Genomic DNA, 16,576 nt, shown 5'->3' on the forward strand with positions numbered 1-16,576 from the left:
AGAAAATTGGCTAAAAATATGTAGCATAAAATCGACAATTCTGCTAGCTTTTCTAAAGCTTGAATCAGTTTCAGCTCATGCAGATTTATCTTCAGAGAAAATTAAACTTTGACTCACTAAACTGCAGTGATCCAGAGATCATAACCAGCTCATCAAATATGTTCAGAACAGAATGGGGACGTAAGAATGTGTAAATCCAGTGCAAATTTTGTTCATTTGCATAAACAGCTACATGCTACTTTTATCTTTTTCCCCCCTCTGCATAATATGTTATTTATTTCGAGATTTTACTTCCTGTTTGCTTGGCAAGGCAATCCCAAACTTATTTTCATTCTCTACCTTTGAAAATCGTTTGAGTCGACGCATTGAACCGAAGCGCCATCTGGTGTCAATTATTAGTCACTGCAGCAGAAAATGACCGACGGCTATAAGGAATCAGCCTTTTTATTACCTCAATAATAGGAATATATTAGCATTCTGCTGTTACACAGTTACAGTCCTGTGAAAACAATTATTTGTTCTTTATTAAGACATATTCACACATTAATGCCAAACCCTTTTTTATTATTTTTTATTTTATCTCTAAAAAAAAACACACTCCTGAAAATAACATTTTACTAGATGTCTAGATTTGTTGGTAAGAAAAAAAAGTTAGTATATCTTACCCCCTAAGAGCGTTAACCTGATCGGTGGAAATGTTTTCTCTTCTCGAAACACTTCTTGCTGCCATCTTTTTGTCTTTCACATCTGTCCGCTCCTCACTTTCAGCTTTTTGATGTTTGAAGGATTTCTTTTTTTTTTTTTTCGCTCTAGATTGAGTCACCTCACATTATTATCTCAGTGAGATCAACAACTGATCTTGAATCATTCCGGGACTGACTTTCCATTTTAATAACGTTCAGCCAGGCTAAGATGGATTTACTGGTATGCTTGGATCATTCTTTGTTGCAGGGTCCAGTTCTGCTCCAGCTTAAATGGTTTTACAGCTGATGACACATTTTCCTCAAACACCCTCTGACACCACGGTAGAATCCATGATGGACTCCGTTATGGAGAACTGGTTCGGTGGTGTGTCAGCAAAACGTCCCCAAACACTGAAACTTGGCCCTCTATTCTTCACAATTGACCTATGCCAAACCCTAGCTTAGCCAATGCCTTCCTGAGCAATTCCACTCAATCCTGATTTATCTTCACTGCTCTGTCTGGGATTTCTGCCATTTAAGTGGATTTCTCCGGAAGAACAGCAGGAGAAGTTCAGGTTTGGTTCAGTTTCGATACCAGAACATTAGGCTTCAGTCAAAGGGATTTCACAAAGGAAACGGTGCTGCTGCTGTTTTTGTATCCTGGTTGTTTACTGGCAATGAGTCACACAAAACAAGGACAATATTAGAGTAAATACTGATTAAGGACCCAACAGAGTGCCGACAGAGTGCATTTTAATGGAAAATGCCAATATGGTGCGCTGCAGAACTGAGGTGAAAATAAACAACAGCTCAAAGTTTTGAGAGGAAAAATACAGCTAGGAAATTGTAGCACATTTATTTCTTTCAGTTATCCTAACCTTCTCAGGACATGTTGAGAAAAAAAGTAAAGTTTATGTATTAGAACAAAACATAGTTCAGAGGGAAGTTACAGTGGAAACAGAGTGAGAACCCTTCTTATTTTATTAGAACAAGTTGTCACATAACTCTGCTGTTTGTCTGAATTACAGCGGTTCAGATCTGAAAGTATAAAACATTTCAAGGTCAGCTTTCCTTTTCAATCCCAGGAGCAGTGTGGTCGCTTCCCGATGACTCCTCTGATTAAAACGAATAAAAGAACGAGGGACATCAACAAGAAACTGAAAAATAATTTCTCTAAAACATAAACCCGGAAGTGTATTTATGCTCTAGATGTTCAATAAAGTTTGAAAATTAAAACTGTTGCAGAGAGGAATTTGCTAAATGCCAAACAAATAAAATTCTACTCCAGCAATATCAAAATATAGCAGTTCTTGGCACCTCTGGTAAAAGGTTGTTTGAAGGTTTGTATGAAAAACCTTCAATTAAGATAAAATAAATTAAATCACTGGTGCCACACCAATCAGGATTCCCTAAACTTCCTATAATAAAATGTTAGTGAAGCGTTGAGGAGGTAATTCACCCATTGGCCCTGGACGACTGTTGTTAGATGCTATCTAAATGCCAACCAGCTGTTTGGGAAGCATGCCAGGAAAAAGCCTTTTCTGTCCTAACAATCATATATGTAAAGGCCGTTTGGCAAACTGTACTGGGACTTTAACTAGCTGCTTTGGTGAGTGCAACAAAGAGTTGGGTCTGATGTGAAAAATAATTAATTCTTAGAAAAGCACCTTATTCTCCACTGTTAGGCATGGTGGAGGTTCTGTGATGCGCGATGGGTTTGTATCGCTCCTAAATAGTCTGGAAATGTAGTTAGAGTGCATGGCATTGTGAACTGTGTTAGACGCCGAAAGATTTTGAATGAAAATCAGTGGATCTCTGACCGGAAGACTGAAACTGGATCGTCATAGGGTTGTTCAAGTGAAAAATGAGCAGAGAAATTTGGCTGAATGGATGCAGAAACGGCTCACGAGTAACTAAATCAACCTTCCTTCTCACTTCCTGAGATGTAAATCCCATAGTTGCCCAGGTGGGGGAGCCGAAGAGTAGAGAACTTAAGACTGGATGACCTACTGAGTTTGTGCGAAGAGGAATGGTCTAAAATATGGTCTGTATGTTTAAAACTTGTAAAATATTATAAGAGAAGTAGGGGCACAAATAAGTGTGGCACCAATGATCTGGTGAAAAACGAACAGATTTTTTGTTTCCCCACTTGCATTTAAATTTAAAGTTAAGGTAAATAAAATGAACTGTATAAATGTATGATAGAGTAAAACATAATTAACTTAGGGGTTTTTACATATCTTGATAAAGGGTCCCAATAAATGTAGAGGACCCTGTATTGTTTTCCTCTGCTTTCAAATGCAACTAACAGAACATGTACCGCAAATGTTCTTTCCATTTAAGTAGTAACACAAAATATCCTGAAGTCCATTCAATATCTGGTTTTCTGCCCATTTCCAGTCTTCCTGGAGCTATTCCTGGAATCCACACCATTGGACATTATTTCAGGAAACTCTCTGGCTGCCCTCTGCCTCATCTCTCCCTTGGCTGCCTCCTGTCCTCTTCCCTTCCATCTCACTGCTTCCTCCAGCGGTTTTTGGGTTTCTCCTCACACTCTGGACCCTCGCATGTACCGGGGAGAGGCGGCGGGTTTGCTGGGGCAGCCTTTGCCGGGTCGGGTGCCCCTGAGCTCTTGGTGACGCTGCTGAGCAGAGCCGGAAGCTCGTGCGAGATGGCCTTCTCGATCTTCTCCAGCAGGCATCCGTCAGTCCAGCTGCAGTGCTGAGAGAGTTGCTTGAAGTTGGAAATGGGGTTGACCCCAAAGAAGTCCTGGTAAGCCTCCTTGTCGGGCAGGTCGAACTTGCTGACGTTGCTCTTGGCCAGAATGGACTTGAAGATGTAATACTTATCGGGGTCGTTCACCACGTCTTGGAAAACCTCGTAGGGGTCTCCGAACCAGCCCAGCTTGTCGTAGTAGGTCTGAAGGTAGCGGTCCACCAGCAGAGCATGGATGCGTACACGGATGGCGTGCTGGCGGATGAATGCGATTTTGTTTTCTATCTGATTCTCAACCACCTGCACGGACAGAGGCAAGTTTAAGGAACATGAATAAGAAAGCAAAGGCAAGAAACAAGAACTCGTAGGAGAATACAGCTTTGATTGGTGGTCTGTCCAGGGTGTAGGCGCTGACAACTAGCCCTAATGCTACCCTGCAAGGATTAAACGGGTATGGAAACTGAACGAAAGAATAAATATCATCATTCCACCTGGACCCAAACACTGACACTGTTAAAGTTTTATGTTGCTACTGAAAAACACCTGCCCATTAGGGCAACAACTAACTATTTTGGTAATCAATTATTCTGATAAAAAAATAAATAAATTGGTACATTTCACAGATTTTTCATTTAATCACTTAAGCCTTTTTTATATAATCTCAGAAATACATTAAAAGATACAAACAAACACAATTAACCTATCAGAAGCTTCCAAAGCCACGACCTCGTCATCTGGGCTTTCTCTCATTGTTTAAGCAAATATAAATAATTTTGGTAATTCTAACTCACCTAAAACAAACAAACAAAAGAGCTTGGTCTGTCTTAACTTGAGACAGCGAGAAAAAAGAAAAAAAAAAAAAAGCCATGTGTCATTTTGAAAACTTCTGGTTTTCATTCTAGATATTTAACAGCAGCGGCCCAAAGACGGAGCCTTGAGAAACTCCCCGCAGACCCTCAGCAGCGAACCACAGAATCACCTCGAGGTTACTGAACAGAAAGCTGTGAGCTTAACCTGGTTGAGATCCTCCAGCAGGGAGATTTCCTCCTTCATGAAGAGCTCTCGGCTGGTGTCTGGAGCGTAGTCCTGCGGCCAGAAGGAGCTGACATACACGCGAGGCGGCTCTGTGACATTGACGAGCGGCGCCATGCTCCAGAACAGGGCCCCGTAGACCCTCATCAGGTCCTGCGTAGAGAGGCTGTCGGCCTTGTTGAGGATGAGGCGAATCTGGGATTCGCGGCCCTTCATCTGGCGGAAGAGAATCTCCAGCTCGCCCCCCACATCCAGCTTGGTGGGGTCGAACACCAGGAAGATGAGGTCGGCTCTGTCGATGAACCACTGGCACACATCGTTGTACGGGTAACCTGTGAAGGTGAGCTAGGTTAGCTTCGGCTGTGCAATTTCTATGGAAAAGACTAAAAGTTTGATGGCTTTCTTCGAACAATACCTCTCCTCTATCCAACTTTCTATGGAGGACAGATTTTTGGACTGATCCTCACCTCTTTCCTGCTGCTTGCGGTTTTCAATGATGCCTGGTGTGTCAACAAAGGTGACCCTCTCCAGTAACTTGTGGGGCATCTCAATGCCGACCAGTCGCTCCAGGAAGCCCTGACCGAACTTCTCCAGCGGAGAGAAGGGCCGTGAACTGTCTGCTGCCATCACGATGCCCTCTATGGTACGAAACCTCTCCCCGTGCATGATGACAGTGTACTCAGATGTGGTGGGCTCAGCACCTGGTGCACGGATGAAAAGAAAGGGATTTTTTCCCCCCTGGAGCATGCACCAAAATCAGAAACTGTCAGGTTTTATTTGTGCTAACCTGTGTAAAGTTCCTGGGGAGTGCCATGGAGACCCAAAAGGTAGTTGATCATCGAGGACTTTCCAACGCTCCACGGTCCGAGAAACAGAACCATTGGCTTTGAGGTAATCTCACCCGCTACAAGATGCAGTCCAAGCGTAGAAGTTATTGGTTAACAGGTACTTGTTCTGGAACATGCCTAAACCACCTGCCGGTAATTTCCATTAAAGCATTTAGTGAATTTTATGTACACCCCTTGAAAGTTGCATCCAAAACTCAGCAGGATTCAGTGCTGGACCAAAAAGGAGAAAAACGCTAAAATAGAACGACACACTAAGTAAAGTCCCCGTATCAACACTGATACAAGAGCTTTCATTAGTGTGTGATACATGGTACCACACATTATGAACATTATAAACTTCCTCCATTGTTCTATTAACTCCAGTCAGCTTCCCTGTCCTAAAGAAAAGCATCTCCACAGAATGATGCTGAAAAAAAGGAAAAATTAGATTAAAACCATGTGTCTTTTTCCTTAAAAAAAACCCCAAAAAACAAAACTATGCTTTACTTTTGTGTTTTCTCTCAAATAAGATATAAAATAAATCATCTAGTTTTGTAATGAACACTTTTGCAAGGCACTGCTCCTGCAGATTGATCTGACTGGTAAAAGTTAGCTTACGCCACTTTTGGTCTCGCCATTGTTCTCCAGAGGAAGGGCCAGCAGCACCTACCTGTAACTTCATGTTGCCTGAGCTCGTTGTACTTAAAGACTTGTTCCATTGGCTTGATGGACTTATGGTAGATGTTTAACAGTCTCTTTATGGCGCCTAAACAGAGAAAAGCAGAGAGAGAGAGAGAGACAGACCCATAACAGCTAATGCCAAAACCTGCTTCCGCTGTGGATGATGAAAAGACCCTATAAAATTTACTGTACAGATCGGAGGCAATAAAAGGCCTGCCCTGTTGTAGCTCATAACTTTCCTAACAGGAACCGCTCTGATTCAACAAACTGTAGAGGCTTTCATGATCAGGACAGCATCACATTTGGTCTGATTAATCGCCCTCATTTGTACACACGCACTCACATGGTACATCATGCGCACACACTTTGGCCCAGACATCATGAAGCAATCATCAGAATGGCTGCAGCACGGCGACGCAAAAAAAAACAACCCTTTCTCAGGCACAGTTATTTTTCTTGCGAGCACATCTGGTTTCCTTTTTGCATTGACAACGTAGGTGTAAACATTCAGATGCTGTTGTAGTTCAAGTCACAGCTTCGTTTCCACAGCAGAGGTCCAACAGACGTAGCCGGTGGTGATGATGGATAGAGGCAATGTGTCTTTCCCATCAGCTTTCAGGTATGGTGGAGCATTAGGCCCAACATTATGACTTTATTCTTGTAATTTTGGCCCTAATATTCCGTTGTATTTTAGGGAACTCGTGTACCTTGTAAAGACTTCTCATCAGTACGATCGGGCCGATATTTTGCTCCTTACCAGAGAACTCTGCTGATGGTTCAGCCGTCGCCAGTCGCAGCATCTCCTCAATGTGGGAGCGGTCTCTCAGGCCCGACCCAATGGCCTCATCCTCTGTGAGAGTGAATGAACATGCGGTGAGTCGGCAGGCGGATGACAGAGAGCCAATCTAAATGTGACCGAAACAAGCGGTGCTTCGCTACCAGACAGCTGTCGACACTGATCTACGAGATTTGAGAACAAAATCAGCAAAAATCTGCAGAAGTTGATAAAAACAGAAGTGATGTGAGTAATCTGAGTAGAAGTACTAGCCTCATAGTTAAAACAAGGTTTTGTTCCTGTGTAAACAACCACACATTGTATTGTTTTAGCTCCAGTTTCCAATGTTTTGTAACCCCTATCTGGTTTTCTTCCACGATTGCCTTGTATTTCGGTATTTCCTCCTGCTAAAAAAAAAAAAAAAGCTTCCCCACAACATGATTCTGTCAGCACCATTTACATTTTTCAGGTGGTGTGTTCAGGGTGTGTTTCCACTGCATATGATGATTTGAACGCATGCCAAAAAGTTTCATTTGGGCCTGACTATTTTTTTTTCCAGATTTAAATAACTTTATTGTTTTTAATTTAAAGAAGAGCTTAATTAAGACAATATGTATTTTTTTGTATTATTATTTTAAAAAATTCAACACCCTCCCTCACTCCGGGTGGCATAAATAAAACAAAGCAAACACATAATTAACTTAAGAACAGAGGAAGAGACAAATATATTCAATCGTCACAATAATATCTAACAATGTGCATGCAACGAAGCATAGGCAATCCCATTTCTATGAAGGCGTGATGCTCTTGGCTCATCTCTGACTGTACAAAAAGTAGCTGTCAAAGTGTCCAAGGTCATCAGCTGTTACTGAAGGGGACTGAAAAACTGAAGACCCAGTAATGTTTTCCCTCCCAAGTCCAACAGTCTTCGTCAAGGGTCCCCAAACTACGGCGCGCGTGCCGGATTCGGCCCGCCTCCACATTTGGTCCGGCCCCCTGAAGAATACCAGAAAGCATTCAGGTTTTTTTTTTTTCATTTACTGTATTTTCCGGACTATAAGCCGTTTATATGTGATTTTTTTCTTCAACCACCAGGGGGCTCTTTACCAGGAAGTGAATCATTGGAAGTCTCGGTTTCTTGCGCGCCAACATTAAGCCCACATGCAGCAAAATGAGTAAGAAACACATCAGATGTCTTTGGAAAGTTTCTTTGCAAAGGGGAAAAGGCCCAGAGAAGAGACAGGAGGATGGATTTATCCCGGACTCCCACATTACAAGCCGCTCTGTGTAACATGCGGCGAACAAGATTGCCACATAGAGACGCTGTGCTCAAGCAACACAGCTCGGGTGTTATTGTCTCTCATCACTCCCAGATGTCTCGTTGCAGAGAAACAAGCTCAGGGCTCCCATTACTCATTATCGTGAGTTAAAATTTTCACGTAAGTAAAATGTTCGTTTCTGTGGCGCTTCTGTTATTTTGAAGGGATATATAAACGTTACCATAACGACCAGAGTCAGAGCGTTTGGGCAGTGGTCGAGAGGAGATGAGTAGAGCTTGTGAGTCTTAAGTCTGGTTTAGGCGGCAAGATTTAAGAATTGTCGGCCGATTCTCCAAACCGCTGTGACCACAGAGCTGATAAAAGTACAACAGGTTCGATTGGTTCGTGTCTCCAAGGCAGGAGCAACACGAACCGATTCGTGTTTTTCCATTAACATTTTTAACTGAATAGACATAATAATGACCTTTACATATAATAATAAACATTTCCACATATCATCTCTGATATCCATCTGACTCTCAGTTGCGCGATATGTCAGCTGTTTGGGATTCCCCTCTGTTCTGACGTCACCGCGCTTTCTGATTGGCTACCTGTCACATTCAGCAGGTTGTACTCTTATTCCCAGTCAGGGAAAACCCCACAGGCTGCGATAAAAGGGCCAAGACAACCAAAATAGGGCATATTCAGGATTTAGTGGGAACGCCAACATGCAGAAGTCTTATCTGACTGTTCACCCGCCCCCCGGCCCCTCCCATCCCCGGGCCGCAACAAAATTTCCAAGTCTTGACCGGTCCGCGGTAATAAAAAGGTTGGGGACCACTGATTTAGCACATGCTAGTAGCAGACACGAAGGATCAGCACTTTTACTGTTACAGTTACCGTTCGTAAACTACCGTAATCAGTTCTGTTAAATCTAAACTTGGCAACTTTTTCCTTTTTCAACCCTAATAAATGTGATATTCAATTGATATGACTCAAATTTTGGGTGTCCGCCCCCCTCTGCTGCTGCTGCATAGTTGTGGAAAACCTGGAGCGGCAGAGATATCTGCGGCTTATATGTGCATGTTTACTGGTTTATTAAAAAAAACAAAAAAAAACTTTGGGGTTGTGGTTTATAGTCCGGTGTGGCTCATAGTTTGGAAAATACAGACTATAATCCTTACTGGATTTTTTTCTGTGAAGAACCCAGAGAATGTTATGTGATTGTGCTTTCTAGAAAACAATATATTTTTACATTTAGGCACTCCTGCAATCATCACACTTTTTCTGTTACAAACTGACTCCGGCCCCCAACCAGAGAAAGGAAAAGTTATGTGGCCCTCACAGGAAAAAGTTTGGGGACCCCTGGTCTACGTTAATAAAACATTAATTGTGAATTTCGACAACTTTTTGTACCGTTAGCTTGAAGCTGTGCTGGCTCCTCTGCAGGCACCTCCTCTGGTTTCACCTCCTGGTCAGAACCCTGTTCAGACTCCGGTGTGTCCTCTGTAGTTTCCTCCACTGCATCGTCCTCAGTGCCTTCCAGAGAAGGTTCCTGGTTAGCCTGATGGGTGATTTCTGGTTCTGGGTCAGACTCGGTAATCAGCTCCGGCTCTAAAGTGACTTCTTGCTCTGCTTCTGTCACTTCCGGCTCTTTCACTCGATCCTCCGGTAGCTCCTGTGACTCCAGTCTGGGGTCTTCTGTCAAATCTGGGGGTCTTTCCTCTGGTTCAGGCACCATTTCATCCTCCTCTGCACCTTCATCTGCATCAGCTGCAGTGTCCTGACTCACGTCTTCTTCCTCTACTTGAGACGATTCTCCTAGTGCTTCCAGCTCCTCTTCCTCAGGTGTCTTCTCTTCTGGCTCAGCAACAATGACCTCTTCAGCTACTTCCTTTTCCTTGCTTTGAGCACCAGATGTCGCCTCTTCACACTCCTCTGCAATCTCCTCCAGGCTCCTTTCTTCACTTGCAACTTCCTCGACAGAAGAATCGTCCTCAGTTGGATGTACTTCCTCTAGCTCTTGCTCCAACGCGGCCACCAGCTCGTCTTCATCACTCGACAGGGGCTTGCAGGGGTGGCACACGGCTCTCTCTGGAGCCGGGGTGTCATTGGACGAGGTCTGGCTGGCATCAGTTGTGTCACATCCGCAGGGGAAGAGGTCTCCGTCTGGCTGCTGGAGCTGAAGACGCATTTGACGCTCCTCCTCGTGGATGGAGGACTCTGTCAGGAGAAATGAAGGTGTTAAAGAACATCAAACATGAGCTCACAGGGATGCTGTAATAATAATAATAATAATAATAATGAATCTCCTTTCCTGCTCGCCACCAGTCTTAACTTTGCCCCCGAGAGACTTGAGCTGCATATACATCCATTTCCAGAGTTGTTTACGGCTCCAGAATTGCGCCGCTCATTGTAGCAGCATTTTGGAGTGGCTCTGTTATTTCTGATTTGTTCTTTTTCTAGACTTCTGCTTGTTTTTTGTTGTTGTTGTTTTTTTCTAGTTTTGGATGCTGTGCAGCCAGAAGGGTTTTTTTTTGTTCTCATCTTGTAACTTTGCAGCAATTGCTATGAGGCGTAGTCATGGCAACAGGAAGTTGAAAAGGATGCAGAGGACCAAAGAGCAGCTTATTGAAGACCAGACACACTGAGGTATTCTGGACCATCTGCAGAGGTTTTACAGAACAGCCTTTACACTAAAATGTTTTTCTTTAAACTATCACTTTCTCTGCACTTAGTGCTGCTCTTACACTTAAACTTTGTTACCATGCTTTTATAGATCAAACACAGTTACCATGACTTCTATAAAATCATACCTAACAGCAGGGGACTCTTTTGGCATCCCAATACATTGAGGCATGCTGGATATCCTTGACTGTCACGATGGACAAAGAGCAAAGGTTTGTGACCTGCATTTAAATTTAACTGCCTGTGGTACAGAGTGTGATGTGAGACACTTAAAGGAATGCCTGCAGTTCATGTTACAAGATGGATTCACTGCGAGGGAGGAGGATTAAAAGGTTTTGGCAGCTGTCAAAGACATCAGATGTTTTGTTAAGCATTTTGTCACGAATTAAGAAGATCCTGTTGAAAATATTTGTTTTGATTTTTGACTCGGGTAGACCTCCGGTGATTAAACTTCATTTTCTTGCTGTTTGTGATTTTCGTACTTAAAGACTCAACTTAGTCTAAGAGATTGCCAGCCAAGCCTACGCTTACCATACCATTAGTATTCAAACCGTCTGATCTTTTGTCGCCAACAACGGATGTGCGAAATTGTGTACTGATAAATAAAAGAGTCTCTAGCATTTTGTGTGCCACAAACTAAAAAAATATCAGATTTCATCAAGAGCCTTGTTGGCAAACTGTTTTCTATTAAGTGTCCAACTTTTAAAAGTCCATAGAATCAGGTTAATTTGATGCCGTTAAGAAATTGTATAATTTCAGCTTTTATAGAGGAGCAAAATGCTCATCTAGATGTCAGAGGTCATTATTAGAACAATATGTTCCTTGCGTCCAGCACTGTCCCCCACACTAACTTAAGAAATGTCCACTGTGTTCCCATCATGTTGTTGTCACCTCTTGGGGCTCTAAGTTTTTGGCTTACCACCTCCCTGTGGGGTAGTCAGCTTCAACAGCAACTGAAAAAACCCCCCACAATACTGCGGTAATGTTGTTATGTCATGAGGTGTTGTTATGCAGACTTTGCCAAAAGTTAAAATAAAATTGAGTCCAAAACACAGTTAAGGGGCCACATTGTGTCATATTGTTATTTAAATAAATATCTGTGAGAAACAAAAAGGTAAATTTTCAGAGTTCGAGGAGTCCCCCAAGCTCATAGGAAACGGATAGAAAGGAAGATTTTGCCTCCAGGCTACGAAACATGATAAAAGTGCAAAGCCAAAAGAAATCTGTTGACGTCCAGATGAGGCTCAAAGGTTGGGATTGATCAAAGAGGCCAACCAAGTCTGGCTTTGAACATCTTTGTTTGGGCCAAATTTGGTTGAAACCTATAGACAGGAAAAGTCCAGTTTTACACCATGTTTAATTGTTACATACGGACAAGGAAGGTCCAACCTCGAATGGCCGCGATTGTGAGTGTTTTTGCAAACAATCTGTAAGTTTAACACATTCAGTGCAGAAAAATGTGAAGCTTCTATTCAATTATTTTGTTTTACCAAGATACACTATCCATCCTTTAGAAATAATCCTTAGTATTACATCAAAGTATTAAGCCATCCCTCATTTCTTCATGTTACCTTCTGGATGACTCACTTTCCTGAAAACATTCAAAGCTCGGATTCATACCAAAGACCTTTTTGCTCTGACCAGTGCTGGCAACTGCATCCCTCTGTTTATTATCAGTCAGCCATAAAAAGCCTCTTGAACTCAAAGAATGAAAACTCTTGACATCTTTTTTAATGGCTTTCAAAGGTTTGTCAGAGAAGAAAATTGAAAGTGGACATTTTTTTAGCCAAACGTTGCAGATGTTGTAATTTGACCAAACTCAACTACGTTCATACCACATTTAGACGTCTGTGGACATCTTTAGATATCTCTTCATCTTTCACTTTTTAAGCCTCTTTAGACATTCAAACATGACTTGTTTTGGATTTATTATAGACCTTCAGAAAACCTTTAAGGACGATTGATCGGAGCCACTTAAACAGATTCTAGTACATTTGTGTAAAAATATCAAGAGCGGCTCGGTAATGGAGTAGAAATCTCTCTCGGCAGTCAATGCCAAGGTCTTATAATACCCATCTTGAGCAGACTTAAGTGTACCGCAGGTGTCTATAATTGAATGACTCAAGAGAGGAAGAAGAGTAATCTGATCCATGTCTGTACAGCTTCGACTCTGATCTGCCTGAGTCATGTGGGAGGTTTGGATACAGTCCAGACGGGTGCAGTGGCATCGCTTGCGTTCCAACACCAGCCAAAGAACAGAAAGCTACAAGGTTTTACAATTGTCGACTAACTCGTCGTTGTCAGCGATTATTATATCTGTCTGATATTGCTGGCAAATGAAGAGTGGTTAGAGATCTAAATGAAGGGCAATCCTGGAAGAAAACCTGTTAGAAGACGCAAAAACCCAAGATTTGCATAAGGTTTTATCTTTGGGACACAGTAAAATGGTGTGAATCAAGCCATACTTGTGTTTTAGAGTGGCCAAGTCAAAGTACAGATCCACATTTGTTAGTTTATCAAAGGAAACCTTTAAAAAGGCGTTTGCTGTTGTGACTTGACTCGATGTGGAGATGTTCAAAGTATGAGAATACTTTTGCAAAACACTTTACCCAGTTTGAATTAAAACATTCAGATCCATTTTAAATAATTGACTAATTAATTGGAGAATACCTGGTAACTACTTTAACGTTTGGAGCATCTGTAACAAGACTTTATCACATTTTTTCTGCATTTTTGTAAATATAAAATAACAAAGCGTTGTTTATGACAGCATAAACACAGACTGCATCTTTCTTGAGTAATCCACAAACAAATTTTTTTGGAACGCTTAGAAACATTTTCAGTCCAAAGATTTGTTTGCTACCATTCTTGATAAACGTAATTTAATCTCTGACAGAAAATAAGATAAATAGTTTATTCTGTAGTATTAATGTCAACTTTTCATTATTACTTTATGGTACGTTCAAAGTTAAAGCAGACAGGATGGGAGTTACTCGATTGTCCTCCAAAATCTAAATGAGAATCTTCAGCAGCGTTGCTTATTTACAGACACCAACTAATCGACTTGAGATATTTAGCTACTAAATCTGGTCAAAATACATATTTTTATATATAAAAAAAAGGTGGCCTAAATCCAAGCATGGATTTGTGGCAAGAGTTGAAATATGACGTTAACAGATCTGACTGGACCTGGAGTCAATTTGCAAAAAGATGTCCGACACTCTCAGTCTGCAGCGCGAGACGTTAAACCTTCAAGTCCTCTGCTTGCGGGTTATCCTCACTTCAAGAGCAGTTAACGGGCAACGTGTTGCTGTGGTGCAGATCGGCGGCCAGAAAAGCTCCCCGGCAGCAGCCTGACGCTGGAGCCTGGGCAGAGCGCAGGCCTGTGGGGACGGAGCGGGACAGGTGCCCTGGGTGCTGGACGCCCAGAAATAGTCCCACAATGAGTCAGAGGGCGCAAAGAAGGAGGGATAATTCCACTTCTATTTTCAGGAAGCGTGACGCCCGTCGCCCTCTCTCTGCGATTGTCATGAGGCCGCGCTGCGGCTCCTGCAGGAGCTCCGGCCGCGTTCGGCTCCGGGTCTCCTCCAGGAACAATAAATACATCAAGATGTCATAAAGTCGGCATATGGCAGCAATTAAACATAGCAGCCACAGGGAAACAGAGTCTGATTGTGTGTGAGTGCATGACGGATTAGCGGCTCGGCAGGCGGAGCAGCAGGCGAAGCCCCGCTGAGGTGTTTGACTCGGCAATGATTGCATCCAGAGTTTAATGTTTGTCTCAAAATTAAGTGTATTTAACAAATTTAGTATGTGATAATACAGTATATTTTACAGGATGACTACAATATATTCCATATGTAAAGCAGACTTGAAGTTTTTGGGAATATACAAGATGTAGTAATATAAAAATATGAAAAATGTCATATTTTAAATAATACAAATGTTTGTGAATATGCCAGGTGATGTGCTGTAATAACACAGAAAATTTACACTTTCAAACGACACAAATGTTTGTGAATGTAAACCCCCCCCCCCAGAACATTTCAGAAAAGTGAGTAAATTTACCATGAGAAACTGTTAAATTACGGCGAAACTCCATGCGTTGGAACTGAAATATCCATACAATTAGCGGAAAATGTCCTGGTAATCTTCTGCCAGGAACTTTTCTTTTATTTATTTATTTTAATTTTAATTTCTTTCAGAGTGTAGCTGTGGAATTTCAGTCAAAGTAAATGGCTTTAAGTTTGTCTTGTTCTGACGAAGACGTCACAGGAGCAATCTTCGCATTTGGGTACGCGATGTCTGTGCATTCCCGAGAGGTTGGAAGAGATCATCATCAGCCCAACAACCGTATCTGATGACGACTTTGTCTGACAATATCCCGACACCTGGTCAGCGGGGGTCAAAACGAATCGGCATCAAGGACGGACGAGAAGCTTCGACATTAAGGGAGAGTCGATAAAGACCCCAAAACAGCACAAGACGGAGCAAAACCACCAGCCACATCTAAAACAACACATTCAGTTCAAGCTCGTCCAAACCAGAAGCAGGAAGACCGACAGATTCACAGGAGGTCCGCGCTGAGCGTCCAGTGTAAAAAAAAAAAATGATTTGGTTCATTCAGATTTAAAGCAGCAAATTCTACCAAAGCTGTTAGGAAGTTTACCAAAAACGGTGACATGCGTATACACATCAAGTGGACATTTCATTTGAATCAGTCCCTTTTTGTTGTTGTTGTTGTTCAAGAGCGTTACAAACGAAAACTAAACGTTCATTTGTGTCTAAATCTGGTTATTTCATTCATCCGGCCTCCGTACCTGCAGCCGACAGAGCCAGGAGACACAGCAAGCGGCACGCAGTCGCCAGAAGCTTCATTTTGGCTGCCAGAGGACTGCAGATCATCCCCCCCGGATATATATACCGCTGCGGCTGAAGGTCAGAGGGCACGCCGTTGGAGGTGGGGTCGCATTGAGTGTCAGAACAGCTGCCCGGGGAGTGCTGATAGGAGCGGAGCAGGAAGAGGCGGGCCGAACGCTTTAGTGAGTCTGTGGCCCAAATCTAAAACGGCCAAGGTAGATGTACTGATGTACACGATGGATGGATGGTTATGGGGTAAAGATAGTGAAAAAACCCCTCAAATTTAATGTCTCATAAAATTAGAAAATCACATAAGATCAATAAGCCAGTGCGTCTGCAAACAAAACTGTCAGGATTCTGAAAAGTGCGGTGTGTGTGTGTGTGTGTGTGTGTGTGGCTCTTGATGCACTCAACCCACCCTCAGTCCAGACTTTGTGATGCTTCTTCCCCAAATTCTTGAATTGATTTTGCTTTGTAATCCACCCAGGAGCAGAAATATTCATGTTGCTGGTGCAGAATTTCCTACCAAAATATTTGTTCCACTAAGTTTTCTATGAGCATCCTGGTTATCTGTAAGCCAAGAAATAAAGGCTTCAAATATATAATTCCATGTATATTTCACTCTTAAGTGACAAACATATTGAGCTTTTTCACAAATTCCACTTTCTAGATCTCATTTTTTTTTTGTTTTTGTTTTTTTGCCATTGTACATTTCCAAAGTTTATCACCCTTTTGATGTTGGGAACAATTTTCCTTTGCAGCTGCACTTTTATTTTTGATGGAAAACACATTGTGTTGCTTTGAGCATGACATCTGCTATTTAAATAAACTGGACCTGGCATGTGGGGATGCATGGTGCCAATAAAATATGCCCCAGCTTTGCGTTACAAACGAAATCGCGTGTAATTCATAATTTACCAATGAGGAACAATGTTTTCACCGAGCGAGGTGATCTGGCTCGTTACGTTTTGTTTTAAACGTCGCTAGCTAGAAACGAATCCAAACGAAGGAACCTGGATTTGGTCATTTTTCAGGTAGGTACGACGCTAAAATGTT

General features: G+C 42.3%; 1 protein-coding gene across 1 annotated transcript; it reads right to left on the minus strand.

The window, feature by feature from the left end:
- Positions 1 to 1,333: 1,333 nt before the first annotated feature.
- Positions 1,334 to 15,658, minus strand: srla (sarcalumenin a). Its single transcript, XM_014994113.2, has 8 exons — positions 15,481 to 15,658; positions 9,389 to 10,195; positions 6,696 to 6,788; positions 5,928 to 6,023; positions 5,218 to 5,334; positions 4,898 to 5,131; positions 4,413 to 4,762; positions 1,334 to 3,698 (listed from the first exon to the last, which is right to left on the minus strand). The coding sequence occupies exons 1-8, from the start codon at positions 15,563 to 15,565 to the stop codon at positions 3,198 to 3,200; spliced, it is 2,283 nt and encodes a 760-aa protein (XP_014849599.2). The 5' UTR covers positions 15,566 to 15,658; the 3' UTR covers positions 1,334 to 3,197.
- Between the last annotated feature and the right edge of the window lie 918 nt (positions 15,659 to 16,576).

Source organism: Poecilia mexicana, unplaced genomic scaffold (genome assembly GCF_051168715.1).
Source record: "Poecilia mexicana isolate PSO_F unplaced genomic scaffold, ASM5116871v1 scaffold_2, whole genome shotgun sequence".
Lineage (NCBI taxonomy): Eukaryota > Metazoa > Chordata > Actinopteri > Cyprinodontiformes > Poeciliidae > Poecilia > Poecilia mexicana.